We start from the raw sequence: 20,967 nt of genomic DNA on the forward strand, positions 1-20,967 counted from the left end.
GCCCTGGCCACCTCAATAGTCAATACCATGACGCGTAGATGAAGAAAAGAATGTAGTACTAAGAAAGACCACTGCATACTCTCTATCAGCGTACGTGACGTCAAGAAGAGGCATCAGTATTTATGTCCTCGAAATTAACTTGACTACAAACTCATACTGGGCGACTTTATTCAAGTTATATTTTTACGATGGAACCTGGTTTACTTTACTGAACATCGCACAGAACGTCAAGTTCTTCAGACAGCTATACATATGCCAAGATAGTTCATACAAAATGGAACATAGCTAAAGACTTTTCTTTGTACACTCTATGCACATATATATACATATATCGATTTCGTTAAATCTATATAATATAGATGTCTAAACTTGTTTAAAGATATACATAGACTCGCATAGCAAACATACATCACGACATGATTGTCACCCGATTCAAGGACGGTCTTGCTTTGTACTGTCGATCAGGAATCTGTGGGCCGTCTTTCCTGCTAGCGAAATCTAGGAATATATCCATGCAGTTAGAACTCTGTAACATAAAATGTACTATGTCCTATCTATATCTTACATACTTTCCTAAACTGTTTAGTTGTTTAGCCCACTGTGTTTGATTCATAAATAAGTAACCACAACTATGAAATCAATAGCATAGACTTTTGTCTACCATTGATGGTTGCAGGCTAGTAGGATAATGACTCACCTAAACCACCATTAATTACTTATGCCTCAGCCGGTTCTGGGAGTGTAATCAATCGGGATGCAGAGTCATACTCCAAGACAGTGCCACAACTGATGCACAAGCATATCAACAGACGCTGCTCAGCATATAAGTCCGAATGCCTACAGAATTTGATATTAATAATGGAAGGCATACCTTGCACATTTCACACTGTTTGTTGAACCACCGCTAGACACTGATAAAATGGTCCCGAAGAAGGAAAGATTTTCAGTCCCACAGTTTGGACATGGGCCCTGAAAAAAAGAATAATCATCTATATATGCGTGCTCCAGTTAACCACGCAATAATGCATGAACAACAAAAAGGAAAAATACCTTCAAAATCAGAAAGTCTTTCACTATGACATTGGTGAATGCCTGTGCTACCCAAAATATTAAAGGCAGTGCAGCAAACCATGTGAAGATGAAACTGAAAGGCTCTGGCAACTGCATAAATAAGAAAAATGCAGTTACAAATAATTAAATTTCTTAGTTGGCACAAACACCAACTAAAGAACCTACAGTACGAAAAAGTTATTTCAAATGTGGCATGCATGACAAGAAGGATGTCGCTCATCATTGCATTAGAGAGAAGAAATTTTTAGAAGTAAAACACATCCGCTTGCGCACGCACACACTGTAAGTTACATGCTTGCCATGGTCTAGAATGAAAAGACGACCGCCGCTAATTTTTATCAGAACTCTCAAATACAAGTCTGATCTGTAGTATTGCGTCAAAAAAGTCTAATCTGTAATAATAAGCTGGTCTCAGAAACAACTAACCAGGAAACAACTGCATTATTATCTTTGTTGAATTATTTCTATTCCTTCTTAACTTCAACCTATCATTTTCTTGATGCAAAGAAAACCTATTATTTTCTTGATGCAAAGAAAAAATAATCAGTGGTAAAAACAAGTGGAATAAATTGGTTGCGTGCACATTGCTTCATCGGCCGATCTGATTGCCTAGCATGAATGTTTCAACAGTTTGGACTGGTTTGGGAAAAAAAATATTATTCAGAGCTAAGGCCAAGCTGCTTAATGAAATAACACGCATGTTCTCGAAAAAAAGAGCTAAGGCCAAGCCGCTCACTTTATGCGGGAAAAATATGATGTCATAGGAGGGAACTTTTTAATATAAGAAAATGAATTTCCACTATCCTGAGGTAACATGTTATTACATTTCTAAAAGGGTTCACTTAATAGTCAGGCGTGGTAAATTTAGCAGCACTGCAGCAGCTAAAGATGAGCAACGGGCCAGGCTGGGCCCGTGCTAGGCACGGCCCCATAGGGCACAGGCCCGTATGGCCCATGTGCCACCGGCTCGTGCCTCCACAGGCCACCGTGCCTGCCTGACAGCCCAGGCACGACATGTGGGTCGATTTTCGGGCCGGCTCATGGCCTGCTATATGAAAAACACTAAATTTAATACAAAATTCAACAAAGCAGAAGTAAATCACATTTAAGTCGCAGACATTGATACTTCAAATTTCACATAACACTATACTCAGATCATATTTCACTTGCAAAAAATCACAAGTTTCACAAGTCATGGAACTTGATACTTCAAGTTTCACAAGTTCCTTAATACCGGGCCGACACCGTGCCTACTGTTAAAAGCAGGCCAGGCCGTGCCGCCCAGCGGGCCGAGGGGTCGGCCCAAGCACGGCCCGCAACGTGCTTCGGACCGGCACGGGCACGGTTGGGATCGGGCCGTGCCGTGCTCGGGCCAGGCCAAATCACCGTGCTTTGGGCCGTGCCTTTAGCCCGCGGGCTGCATGCTCAACTTTAGCAGCAGCCCACACCCACTACAGCACCACTAGAATCATCCACAGTGGAACCCCAATTTTCAACTTCCAGGCTTCCAACTCATGAGAAACAACTTTCAGTATACTACAAGAAATTATCAACGATAGTGAAGTACTATTGTAGAATTTCTTACTTCTTATCCAGAAGCCTAAAGCCCTAAACAAAAACAATAACATATACTAAGACTTCAATTTGCCAATACTTACCTCAAGAAGAAGTGTGATTTCAAATCCCGTCAAATCATCCAAGAAGAAGAATCTGTCAAGAAGAAAACGTGCATTAGACATCTTAGAGTTGTTAATGAAGATAGTATCCCTCCTAAAACAGTAGCTATATTGGGCTGCGGTGTAACATGACCATTTGAAATCAGGAGAACTTAAGTAATCCTCTTTTTATTCCTTTCATGCCAGAATTTCCATGTAATACTCACAGTGTCAGAGCTACCACAGCTGCTGGAACATATAGCAGCAACATCTTGAAGTAGTCAACAGTCAAGTCACTGTAGACCTGCACAAAATTCCATAGAAGGTCAGGATTCTTCGAATGGACCAACTCACGTTACTTAGCAAAATCAGTGAAAATGGGAAAGTCACGTCTAATCCTAACTATAGTATAAACTCATCTGACTTGGCTGTGTGATACTGTTTTATTAAATTTCCTGGTCAGTTTTGGTAGTTGGTACCAGAGACCTACAAGATAATGTTTCTCATCTTTGATTTCAAGGTGGAGACTTAATATCACAGAAGATTTCACCCATTACACTAGAAAACTAAATAGAAAAAATTGTATAAATAAAGCATAATTCAAGATTTAACCCACTAATAATGTTCAGTTACAGTTCACATGGTATAGAGGCTGAACACTGTCAGGCTTTTGATCACTGAAGGAAGCATAAACAACATGTGGTGAAAAGTTTGGTGGCAAGCTAATGAAAGGACTGGCCTAATCTTCTGATAGTAAGGAAATAAACTATGCCTTTCTTTCCAATATGTGTTGTCATGAAGAAAAGTAAATGGCAGGGATAGTAAATTTAACGATCATTTTTACAAATAAAGACTTATAAGTGAACAAGTAGAGGTAAAAAAATCATGGAGGCAGTACATACCTTTCGACTCCGTAGACTGCATCTTGGACCTTCCGTTACAATGTCACTTCCTTCTTTCTAGAGAGGAGAAATTATCAAGGAAAATAATTGCAGATTAAGAACAATGTTTTATGTGCTTATGGTGCAATCACGGGGGATTTTTAGTAATAGGCTACTGCTACTTATTTTACTTTAAGTTTGTAATGACTTGCTATATTGTTAGCACCTCATTTTCTATACCACGCTATTCTCTCTCATCATCCTGAAAAGAACTCGAGTCGTGGATGCAAAGAAGCTGGTGATGCACAAACCCTGACTTCGCTTGTGGGCTATCAAATTGACGAGTAAACAAAAAAAATGTTTTCCCTTTTCATAACTCAGAAAGAGATCGAACCAAGTTTGATCTTAGAACTACATGCTTACTGTGCATTACCCCTGCCTCTATATGCATGCTCTTTTTTTTTCTGTAGTTTTTCCAAACATCTAAAGATGGTCTTTGGTGGAGTTTTCACAGCTCCAAATGACTTTTCCACATAAGATATTTTTCTCAGCTTGCTTTCTAGTTGCTCTAGTCATATACGGAGTACTTGACTTGAGAAATAGAGAGAGATTAACATCAACCATCCTTGGTAAGTAAATTAAGGAGGAAAATTGGTTGGTCGATCGTAGGGACTAAGAATTGCACAGAATCGCTTCAGCTTTTCGGACAGCATATGACACCATCATCGCGCTAGCAAAAGATTCACAGGATAAAAAGAACAAACCTTAAGTCTCAGCTTTAGTTCATCGAATTCTTGATCCGTCATGATGGGGTTGCCAGAGACATATGCCATGGAGGCTTCCAAAAGCTTTTGCTCATCTGCGCCTAAACCCAGGCAAAAGCAAATGAATATTGATTAGGAATTGGTATTAGCAAATAATTTCTCTGCGCTCGAGACAAACAAAAATTGCTGAATGCCCCAGCGTCTGTCTCACTGTTATCCCACCAACATCACATAGTTCGTGTATCTTGGTTGTGTTAAGGAAAATACTATGTGTGGCAGGCTTTGAAATACGTTTATGCCATCGACAACAGTAAGCAACTTGCAGCCAGAAGGGGCTTAATGGAACTTACTTAACATCACAACGCTGCTTCCTTCCCACATGAGCTCCTCCTTGAGGTTATCGAACTCCTCGTTGGACATGATCGCCTTCTGGTCGTAATAGAAGGCCTATATACACCAATACCCACCATGCATGAACAGCAACCAAGATGTTGGATCAATTAATTCGATTTTTCACCAGCAGGTATCAATCAACAGGGTAAAATAATAATAAAAAAATAAATCGGGCACGTGCCTGCAGCGCCTGGAGAAACTCCTGCTCCATCTCCCCGATGGTCTTCTTCTTCTTGCGGTCGATGCTGCAGTACTGGAGCACGTTGCTGTCCACCACCTCATCTTCCACCTGCTGCTGCTGCTGCACCGGGCCCTGCCCTTCAACCTCGGAGGCGCGAGGCCGGAACCGGCCGCGGGCGCGGGCAGGCGCCGCCGCCGCCGTACTGGCGACGCGGCACCGCGGGGAGGTTGACGCCGCCGCGGCGGCGGCGGCGCGGGGCAACCGGCGCAGCAGCACCGGCGGAGGGAGGAGCGAGGGCAGGCGGCACGGTAAGGAGAGCCTCGCGTCGGAGGCCATGGCGGCGGATGCGCTCGGCGGGGTCCGCCGGGCGAGACGGAGGGCGAGAGCCGGGAGGAGGAGGAGGAGGAGGGTGGCGGTGGCGGTGGCGCCCGCGCGCGGGAGATAGTAGGTTCTAGTTGTGTGTGTGTGGCGCGGAGGGTCCGAAATGCATGCGAAGGGATAAAGGCAGCGGCGGAGCGAATCGGAGATGCGTGGTCCACCGTCGACGACACTTGGTAACGGAAATTAAAGCCTTCGCCGCCGTCAGTCGGACTCGAAGTGCATGCAACGACCAACCATCGATCGACACAAAGCCTTTGGCTGCCGTCCACTTGGGTCTCCATCTCCGTCTCCGGCCCCATCCCAACGGGCGCGACGGCGACGCCTTTGCCCACGTACAAAACGCTTGCTGTCTAGATAGCTAGCGGGCTAGCTAGTGTGGTACGTATGGATGTGTGCGCAAAAAATCTTGGCCAAAGTTGATGCACACAAATTGAGTTTCTCCGATCCACTCGTGCAGACTTACGGATGGAGCTAAAGCAAATTTGAAAGGATGCGCCTTATTTTATAGACGTAAGGATCTATAATATGTGGATATAAATATGGTGAAAATTTACCTTCTTTTACTATCTTTTTAATTTTACTTAGATGCGGCCGCAACCACAAACGAGCAATATATAGCTCGGTGAATGCATTGCTATGTTTTTGCATTGACTACTAGGTGGCCGGACAACCAAATAGCTTCGTATATACAGGACCATTGCATCAGTGGATAAAGTTCATTCCATCTAATTAGCATGATTTTCAACTTTTCACTCATCCACCACTACACCACAACCTTTAAACAACGATAGACAATCCGTTGCTAAAAGGAGTGTACACCAATAGATAGTCCGTTGCTAAAGGCTATAGCGACGGACCGATGTCGTTGCTATTGAAGCCGTCGTTATATGTATATAACGACGGACATCATATTTAGCAACGGACAATTCGACGGTCCAACTTTTAGCAACAGATAGCCTGTTAGAGCTTTTAGCAACAGACAGCCCCTCGCAATAAGAACTTTTAGCAACGGATAATCCATCGACCTTAATCAAATAAGTTAAAAAAATAAAAGCTGATCTAAAGGTATAGCTAATGATCAAATATTAGCCATATTCACATACACATAAGTAATGACATTAAAAAGTGATCACATTATCCATACATTGATTCATGTATCGAACAAGTACATTATTTTGATTCACATACACATAGGGTTGGAGAGAGCATCCAACTGTGACTATTTTGTTTGCAATAGGACCACCATGCGCCGTTCAATTAAAATGAACGGTTCAGATCGCCACATGAATTATATGGGCTTGAAGGAATTTGAGCCCAACGATGCAACGAGAGACCAGGCCCATGAATCATATAATTTGTTGAGGGAACTCATAATTTTTTATTCTACTTCTAATTGGAACTATGTATAGAATTTTTTGTATAGAAAATAATTCCAAATGAAAAAGTCATAAGCAAAAAAATTGTAAAAATCATCAACACCTATAAATTTTATTTTGGTCATTTCTCCATCGGACTTTGTTTGAACGATTTAAATTTTGAATTTCAAAAAGTAACAACTTCAAACAAGATTTTGAAATAGCAAATTATTCTGGCTAAAAAACTCATCACCAACAAAGTTGTACAACTCATATAGGTCTACAATTTTTATTTTGATTATTTCTTCATGGGACAAAATAGTAGTATCAATGTTGACAAAATATAAATTTCTCATAGTTTATGAAACTATATGAGAGATATGTCTATTTATGAACAATATTATTACCACTTTATCGGATGAAATAATGAACAAAACAAAAGTTGTAGATCTTGATAAGTTCAACATCTTTTATGTTCATGACTTTTTCACTTAAATCATTTAGTGTTTTAAAATATTGTTTGAAGTTGTCATTTTATGAAATTCAAAATTTGACCAAAATAATAGCTATTAGAACACAATAAATTAATAGAGAATGATTTTAGAAAATTGTAGGAAAAAGTATCATTAAATTTGAAGTTAGTATGAAGAAGAAAAACTAGTTACAAGTTTTAGAGAGAAACTAAAAAGAAAAAATATGCTTGTTCATATGAAGTTAGTATAGAAGGCGCTTTGTTGATAAAACCTGTTCACATGAAAATCATTGAATTCATATATAGCGACGGACGATCCAACTCAGTTACTTATATACAGCAACGGATGATGCAACACAAAAGTAAAATAATTATAGCAACGGACGATCCATCGATGTATTAAAATTTAGCAACAGATGATCCGAGAGGCACCTTTAGCAACGGTTTGTTCAACGCTAATTTTTATCTTTAGCAACAGACGTCCGATGCTATTTTAGTGTTGTGGTGTAGTGCACGGTAAAAGATGCAACTCATAGAAGGCAACCAAACACACAAGAAATATCACACATCAAAGAAATTAAATCCAGAGCAAATAATGGATTAGGGTTATCAAACAGGTCCTCGATATAATGGTGACATTGACACTTGTACAAAAAAAGATTTTTATAGACGTCTCCTATATATTTCTTACAGAAATGGTTTACTTAGTAAATTGTTGTGACTAGCACCAAGAGCACTACAAATATATTTTTAGAGCCAGTTCTGTTAAGTTAGATTTATTTTTAAGAATTGTTTGGGTTAAGAGAGCCGTTTCTAAAATTATGATTTTCATATGGATGGTTCCTTAATTATGTCAACTGCCTCTAAAAATAGGTGACTTATAGGGACGGTTAACTGAAGTCAATCATCCCTAAAAATTAATTATTAAAGACAGATGACTTAAAAATAGTTGCAACACTAATAATTATAACTTTTTCAAATGAAATTAGATGTAGACAAAATTTATATTAAAATTACAGAGCTAAAGGAGATTAAAACTTTGTAGATAATGAAATTTTTACTTAGGACTATTTAGGGGCCTAGATATAAATATTAAGTTCTCGAATTCTGAATTCTATTTTTTATTTTAAAAATAACCTTGCATGGAGACATGTCCTATATCAAAATAACGGATCTATAAATTTGAGGACCGTCATGACACATCCTCAAGACACCGATTAGTCAGCCGCACAAGCAGCCCACAACAACTAAGCTAACATAAGCCCAGCAACCATGACCACGTAAGTCGTGCAGACCTGGGCCTAACGCTAAGGTAGGAGGTCGGCCACGACCTCTTTCCTTCCACCACATGAAGCCAAACTCCCCTCCATCCTAACTCCTAAAAGGAACAGGTAAAGATGGAGCTCTAAGTACGCCTGCTCTACAGGAGTAGGCACGCGCCCACTTGCTCTTCAAGGACTAAAGGGACAGCTATCTCTTCAGTCCAAACATACGTCATCCCTGCGCCACACCTCACAGACAAAACAACATCGGCAGGCGGTGATCAGTACGGTGACCCACCATCCAAATATGTCCCATGGAACACGGGAGTAAGATCCCACCCACTATGAAGTAAGGCTCACGACTACAGGCTTGAATTCATAGCCAACGAGGGGCCACGACCCTGAAATCTTAGGATTGTGGACATCGGCTCCATGATCAGCAAGATTACCGACAACCTAGGGGTGTGGCCACCTGCTCCCGGATTGACGCCTCTAGAAGGATGAAGACGATGATGAAGACCACGGTGGGCTCATGTCGCACAGGGCAGTTGGCAAACAAACATAGTGCCAACATTGTCTTCACAATTGGCATTGTAGCATCACGTCACACCCTACAACAACGTGGGCACAAGACCTTGACAACAGCCACGCCCAGATGTGCATCGGTGCCAACATAAGATGGCCTTTCATTTCCTTGCAAACCAAGTTTACTAGATTTATCCCTCCCTCAGGTTCACAACCACATGATTGAAAGAACCTATCTCTTTGTATACGCCCTGGCCCTGGACTGTATATAAGGGCAGCCAGGACACCCTTCCAATGCGACATCAAACAAACGGACTCTTGAAACTCCCTTTGAGCAGTCACTCTCCACTCTCCTATCTCTTTCACCTTTCTTGCATACCTCATTGTAAGAACTTCAGAGCATTCAATCGAGGAACATATGCACTTGATCTTCTCTTAGACCGAACGTAGGACTCTGGCCTGAACCAGTATAATTAATTTCTTGTGTCTTTTGAACGCTACCATCGTCTTCCTAGAGGCTAGAGCAACGTGACATTCGTATAGATTCACTAGTCAGTTGACAAAACACCAACTTATCCAGGTAACTTTATGGACGAGCCATGCACAGATGCACTACATTTAAGTATAGAAATTAGCATGACATTCATATAGATTCACTAGTCAGTTGACAAAACACCGACTTATCCACGTAACTTTATGGACGAGCCATGCACTACATGTAAGTATAGAAACTACTATGCGACCATGCACTACATGTAAGTATAGAAACTACTATGCGATGGTGTCTGGTTTATGAGTTATGACTGCTATATATATTGCCACATGCATCCCCCGAGAAACGAAGTTCACCTTAATCGTACACAAAGTATTTTTGCAAAGGACAAAGTATTAAATCAAGTGTTCCCTTCCACGTTAACATGACTCATGCAATGCAATGTGTTTTAGAACTCAACTGGGTCAGTTAAGACTACTACCGCAGCTTTTAAATTAAGAAGAAAGAGGATTTTTTTTTAATCCAGCCTAAAATTTGCTCTTACTAAGATTCAAACTCAGGACTTGGGAGGTGATACAGGAGTGGCTAGATCAACTGATCTAGCATCCTTTGACAATGCAATGTGCTTTAGTCTCTACAAGGGACTAAAGACACACATGGGCCTCCACAGATGGCACTGCCAAGCAAAGCCCAAAAGCACGCTGAGGCGCAATAACAAAATCCGTTTGTGGTAGGTAAACATTACCTATTTCCCTAAAAAAAGCGTAAGCAGTATCTTACATACTGCTCAAGAAAAAAAAAAGGCAAACATTATCCTATACACTTATTCGAATTAAGGAAGGATGGTAATGCTTTTTTTGGTTAAATAGTTTGTGCTGAAACATTTGGTCCAGGCCTCTCTTTCGTGTGTGAGATTTGAACCAAAGACCTCTTACCAACTTAACTACACCACATGTGATAATATCTTGAACACTCTTCCTTTGAATTCACTCATGGGAGATCTTTAGTCCTATGTTGGAGACTTCAACCGAGATTAAAAGTAGTGGCGTAGCCACACTGCCACAGGGTATGCCGGGTATGCACTGGCGTGCCCTGCAAAACAGGCTAGCAGTAGAGTACTATATTGTATCTATGCTGTATTTGTTAAAAGAAAAAAAACATTTCTGGACACCATCTTCTCATGATGGGAGGCCCATGTTATACACTGATGTGGCCCTCGCAGCCGAGGAACTCCAAATTCTCCAAAGTTGAAAAGTCCGGTATGTGTGATCTGGACACGGCGCTTTGAATTTTTTTATCTAATCTCGATGTGAACTGTTACGGATATTTTATCCGGGGTGATCTTATCTCCTCGGATCCCCTTACGGGAGATCTTTCCTAACTACGACATCCCCCCACGACCGCCTACGTGATATCACCCACGACTCCGAGACCGGTTCCACCTCCGTGATATCACCCACGACTCATCGTGGGCTCGAGTTTACTTGGGGCGAGAGTTTCCTCTCCCCCCGACTGTATAAATACCTGTGATCAATGAATAAACAAACACCCCAAGTTCATTCTATTCCTCTCTGTTCTCGTACTTTGGCATTCCACTCGTAACACGTTATCAGCACATCGCTCTCCCCAACCCCAGAGGGGAATAGCTCGGTTGGATAGAACATCGTCGAGGGATCGACCTTCGCCCAGGGCATCACCCCAAGGTAGAATCATGCCTTTCCCTCGCCGTAATCCTGCCTCAATGGCTTCTCTCATCCTCCAAATCGTCTCGATGGCGATGAACCATGCCCGGACATTGGGCACACACTTCGGCAACAACCGCCTTCAGGCGGAACTACTGGAGGACATCCGGGAACTCCTTGGCGAGGCTCGCGGCTATCGCTTTCGTGGCGAACGCCGTGATCTCAACAGGAACCCCGGGCGTTTTCCTGTACGACGTCGTTTCGGAGGAAACCGATATGCAAACGTCGGCCCTCCGTCACGGCGTTCGGTGGTGTCGTCCACGGCTTCGCCCGCGGCGCCACCGTCGAGGGCACCGACTCCACCGGCGCCTCCAGCGCCGGTCCTCGCCTTGCCGGCTCCACCCCGGCCTCGGTGTCCGCTTCACGGCGACGGCCCGTGCCCACCACCGCCACCATACATGGTGGCCAGCCAATGGCTGTCACTGGGCATAGAGCCGCAGTCGCCGATTCGGTACCCGACGCCGACGCCGTCTTCCGAGCAGGCTGCGCACAGCCCGCCTCCGCGCCGTCCGTCTCCACCGACCATCGCAGCGCGGATGTCGGCGCCGACTCGTCTGCCGGCATACATCGTCGATCCGGCGCTCGCTGCACCACCATCGCCACCACCTCCTCCTGCGCGTCTCCGCCGCACGTGGATCAGCGTCCCCCACGGGCCTTCGGCTCGGGGACGCGCTCCCCCGACTTGAGCTCGTCAATGTGGGGAGGGGGGGGAGGAAGCGGCGCTGCTCGCAGACTCGACGAACGGCGGCCGCGACAGCCGCGGCTCGGCAGTGCTCGGCTCGACGCCACCGCGGCCTCCACGCGCGGCCACGACAACGGCCGCCTGACGTCGCGTACTCGCACCGCGGGTGCCCGCACGTGCCCCAACCGCGCGGCCACGGGCTCGACGGCAGCTCGCCCGACGCGCGGCTCAGCGACCGCCTCGACGCGGCGGCCCGCCAGGCCGGGTTCGGCGCAGCCACGGCGCCTCGGCCTCGACGCGTCTCCTCCCGGCGTGCGCGCCTGGCCGCAGCGGCGCGCGGCGGGGCACCACGGCGCGGCAGCACCAGGGCGCAACGCGGCCGGCTTCGACGCGACCCCCATGCGCGGCCTCAGGCCTGGCAGCAACACCCGACGCGCGTCCCCGCTCGCGGCCACCCGACGTCGTGTCCTTGTTGACGGCGCAGCCCGTCCTCGTCGCGGCGAGCACCGCGCGGTTTCACGCGCCCGCACGGCGCGGCCCACGCGCGGCGCGCGTACCGGCTCCACGGCGCGCGGCACGAGGTGGCCCCGTGGCCCACGCGCAGGGGCGCGCCACCTGGCGGCGGCGGCGGCCTGAACCGCCCAGGGCCCCCTGGCGGCGGCGGCTGATGGCTTGGGGTTAGGGTTTGGAAACCCTAGCCCCTGGCCTTATATATGGCCCACCTCCCCCCTCCCCAAATTGGGCCAAATTGGTGGCCCAGGCCCAGGTTGGGGCCTGCGAGCTTTTAGCCTGGGCCAGTTATCATTGGCTATTTTATTTTTATGAATTAGCTAATTTACTTTCATTTCTTTATTTACATAGCATTTATTTTTTATTTCCTAAAATTACATCAGCTTTTTAGTCTAATTTTCTTGTAAAATTAGACACTGATGTATATATTGCATTGTAAATATTTTTACATTCCGCAATCATATTATGAATGAAAAATTTATTACATGTCGGACGTGTTTTGTCTTTACAATTCCCTATCACATGTAAATATGTAAATATTTTTATGGTCAATTTTTCTCCCTATTTGGAATATTATTTTTCGCTAGATGTCACCTTACTTTATTATTATTTTGGCGACCACAAGGTAGTACTCATACTACTGCGGGATTTATTCCTCAAAGTGCTCTCCCAAATTTAATAATAAACATACAAGGACTACATCCCAAAGTGAAAATATAAAATGGTCTACACCTCCATGGTGACTACCTAAGTTCCACAAAATGAGAAATCAAAATACCATAAAACATATGCAAGTTTACCTTGCTACACATAAACAAGTCTACCTTGTTATTTACATACGCAATTTTACATTGCTTTACATACGCAATTTTATATTGTTTTACATACGCAATTTTACATTGCTTTACATATACAATTTTACGTTGTTTTTATATACGCAATTTACATTGTTATATAAATATGCAATTACATTCTTGTTAATTTTACAACTCCGAAATTAATTAAATTTATGCAAATAAACATGTAGGCAATGGCCACCAAAGAGTCTGATGCCTAAGTTTCTTCTAAGAAGGAATTTGCCGAGCTAGCTCTTGATGGACACAACTTCCCTACATGGGCGATGGATCTCAAAGTGAGTCTATCGTTACGCGGAATGTATAGGGCAATTGACACTCCCAAACAGGGAGATGCTCCATTGTCTGAACCATCCAAGTACCATGCCTTATACATCATAAGAAACCACATCCATTCAGATCTCAAAGCTGAATATCTGATGGAAGAGGACCCACGGGCTCTCTGGCTTGCTTTGCAACAGCGGTATGAGCAACAAAAGGCAGTTATTCTCCCGGAGGCCACTCATGAGTGGAACCACCTCCGCATTCAAGATTTCAAATCTGTGAATGAATATAACCATGCCATGCACAAACTCAGTTCCAAACTGAGGTTTTGTGAAAAGGAACCATCTGATGCGGAGAAAATTGAAAAGACTTTGTCTACCATGCTTCCCGCTCAAATGATCCTCCAACAGCAATACCGTGAGAGGGGATTCACAGTCTATTCTGATCTCATTAAAACATTACTTCAGGCTGAGAGGCACAATGAGCTCCTCATATGGAACTCCAATCAAGGCCCTGTCGGTGCCAAGCCCTTGCCCGAAGTACATGCAAATGCTCAGAAACAGACACCAAAGGATGCCAACAAGAATGGCAATCCTAGATCCTCGAAAAGCAAAAACAAGCGCAAGGGACCCCGTAAGCCTCGAGGTGCTAAGGGCAAAGGCAACAACTCTAAGTCAAAAGACAAGTCCTCAACTTGTACAAAGTGTGGTTGCTACAACCACCCGACTAAGAAATGCCGCACCCCTAAGCACCTTGTGGAACTGTACTTGCATTCCGTGGGACGAGGACGCTCCAACCAAGGTGGACAACCGTCTGAAGCACACTTCAACGATCTGGCAGCCCCAGGATGTTCCAACCCCGCCCCAGCGGGACCGAGCAACACAATGGCGCCTCTTCCACCTGATGACATGGCAAATGACTCCACCAACAACATGATCATCGAATACAATTCTGATGATCTGTTCGGCGACTACAACTAGATTGATAGTCATTTGAGATTTTAATTTCACCATTCGCCTTCGGGATTGTAATAATTGACAATTTGTTTTTGCTGCACTATGTTTGATGTTCATTGACTTATGCACAATTCAACATCAATAAATGTTTATATTTCATATATATTCATGTTGAGAATTTCATTCTCTTTTATATTCTCTATTTTCATAGATTGTACGGGAGTCAATCCGATGGATGAGGAAATGTGCCTAGTGGACAGTGGCACCACTAACTCTATACTTAGAGAAATAAAATATTTCCAAACTCTCACAAAGAGCAAAGGAAATGTTTTAACAATCGCTGGACGCGATGCCGTAATAGCAGGTTCTGGTAGAGCTATTATTATGCTCCCTATGGGTACAACGATTACAATCGAGGATGCACTTCTGTATCCTGATTCAACTCGTACCTTATTGAGTTATAGAGATATCCGCAAAAATGGGTATCATATCGAAACCCATCACCAAAATAATGAGGAGTTCCTCCTCATTACAAAGGATAACGGATATGGCAGAGATACTCTCGTAAGAATTCCCTCAACTTCGTCTGGATTGTACTATTCATACATAAAACCCGTACAACATGTTGCGTACAAAGTAATTTTTCAGAATGTCAATGCATTCCAAACTTGGCATGATCGCCTTGGTCACCCTGGCATAGGGATGATGAGAAAAATTACTAGCAATTCTGTTGGTCACTCGCTAACCAATGCAAAATTTCCCCAATCCTCGGATTATACTTGCACCGCATGTGCAACAGGGAAATTAATTTTGAGGCTCTCTTCCCTCAAAATCAAAGTTGAACCACTCAACTTCCTTGAACGCATTCAAGGGGAAATATGTGGCCCGATAAATCCTTTATCGGGACCGTTCAGGTACTTCATGGTTCTAATAGACGCATCCACACGATGGTCTCATGTGTCTCTGCTATCGACACGAAACCATGCTTTTGCCAAAATAATTGCGCAAGTTATCAAACTCAAAGCGCAACATCCTGAACATCAAATAAAATCCATTAGGATGGATAACGCTGCTGAATTTTCCTCTCGTGCCTTCAATGACTATTGTATGGCCTTAGGAATACAAGTACAGCATTCTGTCCCATATGTCCATACACAAAATGGGTTAGCCGAGTCTCTCATCAAGAGAATCAAGCTCATTGCTAGACCGCTATTGCAGAATTGCAATCTACCAACCTCATGTTGGGGTCATGCAGTCTTACACGCTGCTGAACTGATTCAATTGCGACCAATTGCATACCATGCAACATCTCCGTTGCAACTAGTACATGGAAATCCCCCAAGCATTTCCCATCTACGAAAGTTCGGTTGCGCTACATACGTACCGATCTCACCACCGAAGCGTACAACAATGGGCCCCCATAGAAAATTGGGGATCTATGTGGGATACAAATCTCCGTCGATTATAAAGTATCTGGAGCCCACCACAGGGGACCTCTTTACGGCCCGGTACGCTGATTGTATCTTCAATGAAGATCACTTTCCGGCATTAGGGGGAGACTTACCACATCACAAACAATGCTAGGAAATCAATTGGGATGCCCCAGACATACCCAACTCAGATCCACGTACTTCAGAATCTGAACTCCAAGTTCAGAAAATCATAAATTTGCAACACATTGCAAACAACGTGCCAGATGCATTTACTGATTATAAGGGTGTTACAAAATCCTATAATCCAGCGAGAAATGTACCGGAAAGAGTAGAGGTACCAAACAAAACTACTCAACTCCCTAGTAAGAGGGGGAGAAGTACGGCTATCTCCACGGATACAGCTTCTAGCAAGCAAAGGAAACGGAAGACAAAATCTTCTGATCCAGTAAATGCAGCTCAACCTCATGTTGAGAAACACCCAGTGGAGGTTCAACCTTCACATCCCACATCAACAGTGCTCTCAATTACTGATGCTGGGACATCGGAATACCCTGATGCGACCATCTTGGGAAATGATGATGCATCGGAAAGGGTCCATGAAATTTCCATCAACTATGCAGAAACTGGAGAGTCATTTGATAGAAAGACTACAATTGTCGACTCATATTTCTCCGCAATGATTACCGAAATCCTTGAAAATGATCCAGATCCTAAGACCATGGCAGAGTGCAAAACGCGCTCGGACTGGAACCAATGGAAGGATGCAATCCAAGCAGAAATATCCTCGCTCACAAAAAGACAGGTATTCTCACAAGTAATACCTACACCTCCACAAGTATTCCCTGTGGGATTCAAGTGGGTTTTCGTCCGAAAGCGGAACGAGAACAATGAGGTGGTGAGACACAAAGCGAGGCTTGTAGCACAAGGGTTCACGCAGAGACCCGGCATTGACTTCAATGAAACATACTCTCCAGTAATGGGTGGAATAACATTCCGATACTTAATCTCTCTGGCTGTATAAAATCGTCTATCTATGCAGTTGATGGACGTAGTGACTGCATACCTCTATGGGTCACTCGATTCGGACATATACATGAAGGTTCCTGACGGAATCCCAATACCGAATCAAAACGCAAATCGCAACATGTATTGTGTAAAGCTACAGAAATCACTCTATGGCTTAAAACAGTCGGGAAGAATGTGGTATAACCGACTCAGCGAGTACCTTCTGCAGAAGGGCTACTCCAACAGTGATGATTGCCCATGTGTCTTCATCAAGAAATCCCAAATGGGATTCTGCATCATATCGGTGTATGTTGATGATTTAAATATCATCGGCCACAAACAAGATATTGATGAGGCATGCAAACATCTTAAGACGGAGTTCGAGTTGAAGGATTTGGGTAAAACCAAATTCTGCTTAGGCCTACAGCTTGAGCATCTTTCAACTGGAATCTTTGTGCATCAATCTGCATATGTCCAGAAAGTATTGGAGAGATTCAATATGGACAAAGCATATCCTTCCAAAACCCCTATGGTTGTTCGGTCTTTGGGACTAAACACTGATCCATTCAGACCACAAGATGAGGGGGAGGAAATCCTAGGACCTCATGTCCCATACCTTAGTGCCGTTGGAGCACTAATGTATCTTGCCAATAGCACCAGGCCTGACATCGCTTTCGCAGTGAACTTGCTAGCAAGGCACAGTGCCGCTCCTACCAAGAGACATTGGACAGGAGTAAAACAGATCCTCAGATATGTTAATGGCACAAGGGATCTTGGATTATTCTTCCAAAGAGGAACAAATTCTGAGATGATAGGATACACCGATGCTGGATATCAATCAGACCCCCATAATGGCAGATCACAAACCGGTTTCGTATTCTTACAAAACGGAACCGCCATATCATGGACATCATCCAAGCAAACCTTGGCAACAACGTCCACAAATCATTCTGAAATAGTCGCATTATATGAGGCCTCACGTGAATGCTTTTGGCTTCGCAGAATGATCAACCACATACAACAGTCGTGTGGTCTTAAAGCTATCACAGCTCCAACCATTATCTATGAAGATAATGCGGCTTGTGTTACACAGATGGAGACAGGCTATATCAAGAGTAATATCAACAAACACATCTCTCCAAAGTTGTTCTATCCTCATGAATTACAACAAAAAGGAGAGATTGATATCTTGAAAACCAAATCATGTGACAATCTCGCTGATCTATTCACTAAGTCCCTACCAGCTTCCTCATTTGAAAAATGTGTCAAAGGAATTGGTATGCGACGACTTAGGGATTTGCAAAGTTCAGGGGGAGAAATCTCCTAGACATTGGCCCGTCTACACCATCATATTATACTCTTTTCTCTCTATGAGTTTTTCCTCACAAGGTTTCTCATAAGGAGTTTTTAATGAGATAATATCAACACAAGAGTGTCATATTCCTTGTTTTCCCCACAGGGGTTTTAAAGGAGTATCAAAGACACATATTGTCCTCTAAACTACAACATGAGTTTTCTCCTGCAAAGGTTTTCTCATATTAGTTTACAATGAGGCAATCATTAAGTGCTATAATTTTCTCCTTCTTTTCCCAAGCGGTTTTAAGGAGTTTTACTATAGCGCATATACACACGTATTTTTCCTTGTTTTTATCCTACAGGAATTTTTGGAGGAACAATACGATTCATTGATCTCAACAAGTGATTCGATCAAGGGGGAGTGTTACGGATATTTTATCCGGGGTGATCTCGTCTCCTCGGATCCCCTTACGGGAGATCTTTCCTAACTACGACATCCCCCCCACAACCGCCTACGTGATATCACCCACGACTCCGAGACCGGTTCCACCTCCGTGATATCACCCACGACTCATCGTGGGCTCGAGTTTACTTGGGGCGAGAGTTTCCTCTCCCCCCCTGTATAAATACCTGTGATCAATGAATAAACAAACACCCCGAGTTCATTCTATTCCTCTCTGTTCTCGTACTTTGGCATTCCACTCCTAACATGAACCTTGGATCGGAGGATCACCGTCTATATCTATTTTGCACGTCCCGCATGTAGTATATACAATCGACTTAATGTCTTTACTCGCTATTTTGGTTAGGTAAAAATTTAATCTTTTCTTTTCATCTTTTTTAGAAAATTATTTTATATACTTTCATGGTTATTTATTACTAACATCATAAAATAATAAATTGTTTAGTTATTTAGCAATGTGTTTTTAATATTTGTACAGTTACGAAGAGAAACTTCGACATTGCATCTTATTGTTCCCCTAATCTAGTTGAACCCTTTAATCGTTCAGCTGATCAGGTTGAACTAGTAATGGAAGTGTGGTTGATCTGGTTGATGAAGATAATATATGTCTCATGAGCCGTACTATTTTCAGCGAATGAACATTGTTTTTCTCTCATAACAAATTAATGAATAGTACTTTTAGCCATGACTTTTAAGTAAAACGAATATAATAAGGCATTCATGTCGATTCAAAATATCAAATAAAACAATCTAAAAATAGCATCGTAGGTATATTTAAATTATCGATATGGTTTTTGAACTATGTTATATTGTATTTAGTGAATGGTTTCAACTTAATCCTTGAATTTAAGCCTTATTATGTTACTTAGTGCATGTATATACTAAATCGCGTTGCAATTGTTACCGAATTGCTAAAATAGATGTACCAAATTATATTAATTTTTTTAGTGGCATATCCAAAACTAAAATCCTAGATTCGCCACTTTAAAAAGTCACCCTTTAGTCCTGGTTGATGTACCAACCAGAACTAAAAGTTAGAGGACCTTTAGTCTAGGTTTATAACACTAACCAGGACTAAGGATGGTTTTTAGTCCTAGTTGGTGTTACTAACCGGGACTAAAGGTTTTGCTTTAAAAGTCTGCTTCACTATTCGTTGAGTAGGAGATTCTAGTCTCGGTTGATGGTTCCAACCGGAACTAAATCTCTATTAGTTCCGGACTTAATTTAGAGCAGGACTAACTTATCAAAAGTTTGTTCTTTAGTGGTAGTTTGTAGAACCGTTCATGTAAATAAAACAAAACTAATAAAAAGAAGGAAATAACAAATCTCAAATTGTATTCATGGATGCCAAGCCAAAATCAGTCGTATTTTTTCAGCCACAGAACATAGCATCAGCCGCAGAAACGATCCAACAAACAGGGCAGCCATCCATAGAATAGTTTTTTTTTCTCTCGCAACAAATCAGCATCAGCCGCGTAGAAACAATCTATCTTTCTGACACCTTGCTCTTGCATTGGCTTCAAGGGCTGACGACGATTAAAATCTTTCTTTTCGGACTTAATTAACGACACCTTGCATGCAGCATGCAAGGGGAAAACGATGTACGTTATTTTCATGTGCGTGCTCCTGAGGATAACTTTAGTTGGCGGCGTTGGATGGACAGCGGAGTCAACTGCGCTGCTGACTGATGATGATTCGATCCTTGCTTTTGGTAGTGAAGGTGAGAGCCTCCGGTACGGTGTCCCTACCTCTCTCTCTCTCTCAAGTCTCACCTGACGGACTGGGGCAGGCAGCTTCGTCGACGGTATGCATGGTTACATGGTTACTGGTCGTAGCTCGCTACTTGGCCACCACGGAAACCACCTCACCCACGTGTGTGTTCTTCTCTCTTCCACTAGCTAGCTATATATGTTTGCTTGCTCCATCTCTTCTTGCTAACAGTACCAATAATAAATACCACCAGCTGGTTCAAACTGATGGTGTGATCCAGAGTGCAACATGCCAAACACAGAGACTTATTACGTTGCATATCGGTATGTGTAATACAAACACCCTTTTCAACATGGCTTGCAGAAATGTTTGTTTTGCACACACTCTTTAATTAGTGCACAATTGTTCCTCGAAAAACTTCATGCATGATGGGTTCGTTCTTCCATCAGATTACTACTATTTCACTCCCTGTTCGCATAGTCGCATGCATGCATATGCTTTTCTTCCCCATATATACCATGGCCAGCCTGTGATGACTTGCGCGTTGCAAGATTTATGCCGACATGGTCTGAGAAAAAAGTATCATCGTGATAATAATCGCAAGAGCTGAGGCTTCAAA

General features: G+C 43.2%; 2 protein-coding genes across 3 annotated transcripts; one reads left to right on the top strand and one right to left on the bottom strand.

The window, feature by feature from the left end:
* On the bottom strand, positions 223–5,506 carry LOC110432778 (PGR5-like protein 1A, chloroplastic). 2 transcript variants are annotated; one of them, XM_021453600.1, is made up of 10 exons: positions 4,946–5,506; positions 4,722–4,818; positions 4,372–4,472; positions 3,629–3,685; positions 2,954–3,030; positions 2,730–2,781; positions 1,051–1,161; positions 872–969; positions 698–786; positions 223–498 (listed from the first exon to the last, which is right to left on the bottom strand). In XM_021453600.1, exons 1-9 carry the CDS (start codon positions 5,279–5,281, stop codon positions 717–719), a joined length of 999 nt encoding a protein of 332 aa, XP_021309275.1. In that variant the 5' UTR covers positions 5,282–5,506; the 3' UTR covers positions 223–498; positions 698–716. The 2 variants fall into 2 exon arrangements, with proteins under 2 accessions (XP_021309275.1, XP_021309274.1); XM_021453599.1 differs by lacking the exon at positions 223–498 and having other exon boundaries at positions 697–786; positions 4,946–5,477.
* LOC110432628 lies at positions 13,521–14,465 on the top strand. Its single transcript, XM_021453399.1, has one exon. It carries the CDS (start codon positions 13,521–13,523, stop codon positions 14,463–14,465), a length of 945 nt encoding a protein of 314 aa, XP_021309074.1.

Source organism: Sorghum bicolor, chromosome 2 (assembly GCF_000003195.3).
Source record: "Sorghum bicolor cultivar BTx623 chromosome 2, Sorghum_bicolor_NCBIv3, whole genome shotgun sequence".
Lineage (NCBI taxonomy): Eukaryota > Viridiplantae > Streptophyta > Magnoliopsida > Poales > Poaceae > Sorghum > Sorghum bicolor.

Bases quoted from the DNA above. Each gene is read 5' to 3' on its own strand.
- LOC110432628 (XM_021453399.1), top strand. From the start codon at position 13,521: ATGTATAGGGCAATTGACACTCCCAAACAGGGAGATGCTCCATTGTCT.
- LOC110432778 (XM_021453600.1), bottom strand. From the start codon at position 5,281: ATGGCCTCCGACGCGAGGCTCTCCTTACCGTGCCGCCTGCCCTCGCTC. The intron at 1,162-2,729 runs GTAAGTATTGGC...TTATTTATGCAG, and splicing joins AAATCACACTTCTTCTTGAG to TTGCCAGAGCCTTTCAGTTT. The intron at 787-871 runs GTATGCCTTCCA...CTTGTGCATCAG, and splicing joins AACAGTGTGAAATGTGCAAG to TTGTGGCACTGTCTTGGAGT.